The sequence below is a fragment of the Theobroma cacao genome, chromosome 10 (genome assembly GCF_053813885.1).
Source record: "Theobroma cacao isolate CCN51 chromosome 10, ASM5381388v1, whole genome shotgun sequence".
NCBI lineage: Eukaryota > Viridiplantae > Streptophyta > Magnoliopsida > Malvales > Malvaceae > Theobroma > Theobroma cacao.
In genome coordinates, this window is record NC_142648.1 from 28290827 (window position 1) to 28296598 (window position 5772).

Consider the following 5772-nt stretch of genomic DNA (forward strand, 5'->3'; position numbering starts at 1 on the left):
CCTACACAAAAGGAAATAGATTATTAAATAGGGTAGTAAGGCAGTTTTCCATGACAAGGTCATCTGTTGTCTTGTCTTGATAAGTTGTGTAAAATTTACCAAAGTATGGAAGTTCATTTTAGCTCTCTTTTAATAAGCATGAGATATATTGTGTCTTGAATTTAGCAGTCTGTACTCGTTTTAGACCCCTAGCATGTTCATTTTGACATTGTTTAATTCATGAAAATTTTGGAGGAAAGAAGTTTGAAGGAAATCTTAATGCTGAATAAATAGAATTTAAAAGAAAAAGTAATTATTCATCAATGCATTAATCTGGTTTTTGCTTTAATTATATTTTAGTTTATTTTATTGTAGCATACCTACAGGTCAATATTTTATTGGCAGCCATCCATTTATTCTTGTAAACTCTTTATTAAACACAAGAAGTGGATATATATTCCTAGACTCACTTAGTCAAAATATTTTATTTACAGATATGAAAGCATGGATGATGAGATCGAAAAGTTCAAAAACATTAGAATCATACTGTTTATTTTCCTTTTTGCTCTTTGTGTTTTTAGCAGATTTAATCGATATGAACATTTTATATTTAATCAAACATACTGTCCTAGAGCTACAAGTTTGTATACCTTATTGAGAGTGTGTAAGACATGTACCATGGCATCTTGAGGCATGGTTTCACTCTTCATGGTCATGTATTTACTTGGCTACTCTCGAGTCTAGCCAGGCCAAGCCTTTCTTTCATGCTAACAACAAAAAGCCTTATAATTTGATATTGAAAAATTGATAGACAGAATTAAATTATTAATTATATATTTATATTCGAACTAAATTATAATTAAGATGTATAAAATTTAAATTAAGACTCAATTGATATCTGTGTTACAAAGTGAGATTTATGGTGGGTAAAGGTCAGCTTCCTGGTCGTAAAATCATGATTTTTTTAAAGTGTTTGATTGATGTGCATTTTATAAAATTTTATTGACATTGATGGTTAAAACATAAGTATAAGGTAAGAATCCAAATTTTCATTTTCCTTACCATTTTCTCTCTGTAAACCTCTCAAGCCGTTACCTCTCACTCAAGCAGTCTCTTCTCTTTTAGAAAACCCAAAATCCCCTCTCTCCCTTTTTGATATTGCAAGTTTGGGTGGTCTTGGAAAAGTTTAGATGGAAGATTTCAGCGATATGTTGTTGTTAACACTTGGGAGGAGGAGCATGACTGTTGAAGACAGGATCAGCAAGTTACCTGATGATCTTCTCCTTAAAATCATGTCTCTCTTAAACACCAAGCAGGCGGTTCAAACCTGTGTTTTGTCCAAGAGATGGAAGCCCCTCTGGCAATCCCTTCCAAACCTTGACTTCAATTTCGATACTTTCCCTTTCCAACAGGAAACAGATGACGAAGACAAAGAGGAGGTAGAGATGAAGATGTGTTCTTTCAGCAATTTCATCAGCCAAGTCCTTCTCCGGCGTTGCCCCACTGACCTTGTCAAGGTTTGTGTCCAATCCCATATCTATGACCCGCACTGTTTTCTCGTAGACGGATTGCTTTGCTATGCTGTTAAACACAATGTCCAGCAACTCACCTTCCATTCCCGCTCTGATTGCCAATATTTATTTCCCGAGAGCTTCTGGACTTGCCAATCATTGACATCAATCGAGTTGAAAGGTAGTGATTGGATGCCCATGAAACTACCCACATTGCTGGCTTGTCCAGCTCTTAAGTCTTTGCATCTTTCTCATTTCTCTGCGGCCGGACCAAACTTTGAACCAACGGCTTTCTCAGGATGCCCAAATCTTGAAACTTTGCAACTTTTTGATATTTTAGCGGTGGGTAGTGAAGGTTTATGTATTGATGCTCTTAAGCTGACGAGCTTGGTACTTTCATTTGCATCTCTTCGTCACGGCAAGGTTGAGATTTATGCTCCTCGACTCACAACTTTTAAGTATTCTGGTATTCCTCCCATAGTGTGCTTAACGGATCACCTTGCATCTGTCGATGATGTATATTTTGATATAAAGACACTCGGATTTAAACGCAATGAAGAAGAGTATGTTCTTCGTTTGATCAACACCCTTAACGAGTTTCGTCATGCAAAATCTTTAACATTATCATCGTCAACAGTGCAGGTAAATTTCTTTTACTCATTTTCCATTTCATATTATTGAACCTTTGAATTTATGATATATTATGGTGTATTGATCTTGTTGCTTAAAGTGATTTGCAACACTTTCTCTCCATCACACATGTGTGTAATGCGTTATTAGTTTTATACATTATGGTACAGAGCACCATAGTGCTCATTTTCTCTTCAACTCTTGCTTGGAAATTGATACAAAAGAGGAGACAAATTGAAAAGGAAAACTAAATGTTATAGCATTGAGAAAGAGACTGTTTCATCGTTCAAAAAGAATAACAGATCTCATCTTGTTCAAATAGATTCCATACTAAATTTACGTTTCTCATCACCACTTTATAAATGTGTCTTGTACTTTTAAACTATCGTGTCAAAGAATTTAAAGATAGGAATTCGCCTGCACAAAAGGAAATGGATCATTGAATAGGGTAGTAAGAAATTTACTGAAGCTTGAAAGATCCTCTTAGCTTTCTCTTTTAATTGAAAAAGAGCATGTTTAAGTATGAGATACATTGTGTCTTGGATTTAACAATCTGTTTTTGTTTTAGACCCCTAGCATGCTTGTTTTGATATTATTTGATTCATGAAAATTTTAATGAAAAGAAATTTTAAGGAAATCTGTATGTTGAATATATAGAATTTAAGAGAAAAAGTAATTCTTCCTTAATGCATTGATCTAGTTGTTGCTTCTCTAATTATATTTAGGAAAGATTGGCTTTTAATTTGTTTCATTGTAGCATACCTACCAGTCAATATTTTATTAACAGCCATCCATTTATTCTTTTGAACTCCTTATTAAATACAAAAGGTGGATATATATTGCTAGACTCACTTGGTGCATCACTGACATATATGGCTTTGGTTTTCTTCTATTTTACATTTGGAAGACAGTAGAGCAAATTGGTTATTGTTCTCTTTTGTTATCTTATTCATTCTTATAACAGACAATGACAATTATTGTGAATTAGATAAAAACGAATGCATCTTAACATGTGATTTTCTCAAAGATTTCCTTCTCTAATCTCTTATAACCATTTCTTTATGGTAAGGTTCTCACCAAATTTCCGTCCTTGTTGTATCAAAATCGACTACCATTTGCTAATTTAAAGCATCTGAAGATAAAAGCTAAGAAGCGGGAAAGCAAGAGGTTTGAAATGCCTGCATGTATCCTAAACTACTTCCTCAACAATTCTACTATATTGAAAATATGTAAGTATTTTTACTTTGTCTTTTATTCTTTGTTAATAATTAATATATATTTGACTTGAAATGTGAAAATTGATTATCTTACGAGCTTTGCTTTGTAATTGATTTCTCAGGCATGGATAGCAAAGCAAGCTATGAGAGTCTTGAGGATAGCGATTAACTTGGGATTTGTAAACTCGTTCTAAAACTGATTGTCAATCTTTTATGTTGGTTTTTACTGTTTTGTTTATGTATGGAGTTACTTCTAAAGTTTGTTTAATCCATATGAACATTTTATGTTTAATCAATTATTATATTGTTCTAGAGCTGTAAGTTTGTATATCTTATTGAGAATGTGTAAGACATGTACCTTGGCATCTTAAGGCATGGTTTCACTCTTCATGGTCTTGTTTACTTTGTTACTCTCAAGTTTAGCCAGGCCAAGCCCCTGTTTCATGCTAACAACAAGGCCAAGCCCCCTCTTTCATGCTAACAACAAAAGCCTTATAATTTGAAATTGAAAAATTGTTAGATTGAATAAAATTTTTATATTTTAAGTAAACTATGATTAAGAAGTATAAAAATTAAATTAAGACTAAAATGATATCTATGTTACGCAGTGAGCTTTATGGTGCATTAATGCTCACAGATTGCTTATCTGAGTAATCATGGTATTCATGTAAAAATTGAGTTTACTAAACATATATCTTTGGTTAACCCATTTGTTTCATCTGTTTGATCATTGATTATTAGTCTTTTCATGAACAAATTTTTTGATTCATCTTCGATATCATCTTATTTTCAGCTTTTAATATCAAACAAAAAATAACACATTATGTCTTCTTGATTTTAGATACTACATACAACATATTGTGGAGGATCATACTTCACAAATGGAGTTGGTGGCCTTTCACAGGCTAGTGGAAAAGTTTTTTGTGCAATATTTATGAAACTTGCTGCACTACGAACTATCAGCTGGATGACACTACCTGAACCTCTGAAATCTCTGATCAAGCAAGAAAGATTTTTCACCGTAGGGTTAACAACCAAAGTGGTAAAAACAAGAATAGCCAATTGCAAGATGTTTGACTGCATTGAAGTGCAAAGCTAATAATGAAGCACTGTAAATTCTGTTGGTACTTCGAGATCAACAACCCCTCCGCCAACAATACAATAGCTACAAGAACAGCTTCTGGCATCACCTACCAACACCCATGCAGCCAGATAACTTTTCCTAGAAACCACACTGCAAAAACAATTCACCACCAGCAAAAGAAAAGAATCGCCAACCAAGAATTAAAAAACCAAGTGCAATTCATACACTATAATAATTTTTATTAATCTGTACCTTTCATGTATTTTATGATTGATTATTATGCTCTTAACATTCTGTGCTACTCTAATGTACAAACTTTTCTTACTATTTTTCAATGTAGAGATATCACCCTCTAATCAAAGCTGAGTATGCATTTGGTCATAAATCTTGCTTATATATATACTGATATTCTTATCAATTCAACACATGCAGCATCTGATTTCCAGACTAATTTAACTCGTTCCAGCAACTGACTCATACTCAATTTTCATTAATGTTACACTGAGTTTTTTTGCTTATGAACACTTTGTATTAATTTCTCAAATTATTGACAGTATGATCATTATTACCTTCTTTACTTTTTTTATACTTCCATTACCAACTTCACTTTTATATCAAAATTATCCATACTCTGTATTTCTATTTATCATGTTAACTCCCATTAATCATGTTACTTCGTGAATTTATTAGCATCTGCCTTCTCCAATTTCATTCCTTTCCTGCAAAATTATTTACTAAACCTAACTTTTCATTTGGTTTTTTTTTGATCCAGAGGATCCTCCAAGACAAGCCATACACCAATGAGAAACAATGACAAATCTTTTGTTTGACCCGAATGACAAATCTTTTGTTAACATCATACCATAAAAGCATACGATTATCTTTAATTTGTTCAAGCAATGTATGAAATTATTAACATCAATCAAATTCTCTTTAACTTTGTATTAAAATCAATGACAAATCTTTTGTTTGACCCGAATGACAAATCTTTTGTTCAATCTGAACGCAGCGCATGGGGGCAACTTTAGTGTTTCTTAAAACGAATTACGATATTTATGTATTTGAGCATTTGACTCAATGAATAGTATATGATCTTTCTATTTAAAAATCAGCGTACAAATATCTCACATTATTGACGTCAACAGTTAAGGTAAATTGCTTGGACTCAATTGCCATTTCATATCATTGGTTGTTTGGATTTGTGATAAACTATGTTGCTTAAATCTCTTTTTAACCATTATGGGTTGGAGTGAAAACGTTAAGTGAGAAAGGATTTGAGAAACTATTAACTCTTTCTGCCATTTTTATTTCATTGATGCTTTGGATTTAAAATAATTGATACTTACTTTAC

The 5772-nt window shown here is 32.7% G+C and overlaps 1 protein-coding gene across 1 annotated transcript; it reads left to right on the plus strand.

The window, feature by feature from the left end:
* Positions 1-1169: 1169 nt before the first annotated feature.
* On the plus strand, positions 1170-3506 carry LOC148760585 (F-box/LRR-repeat protein At3g26922-like). The gene is made up of 3 exons (XM_088810555.1): positions 1170-2132; positions 3190-3304; positions 3460-3506. Exons 1-3 carry the CDS (start codon positions 1170-1172, stop codon positions 3504-3506), a joined length of 1125 nt encoding a protein of 374 aa, XP_088666681.1.
* The last annotated feature ends 2266 nt before the right edge of the window (positions 3507-5772 follow it).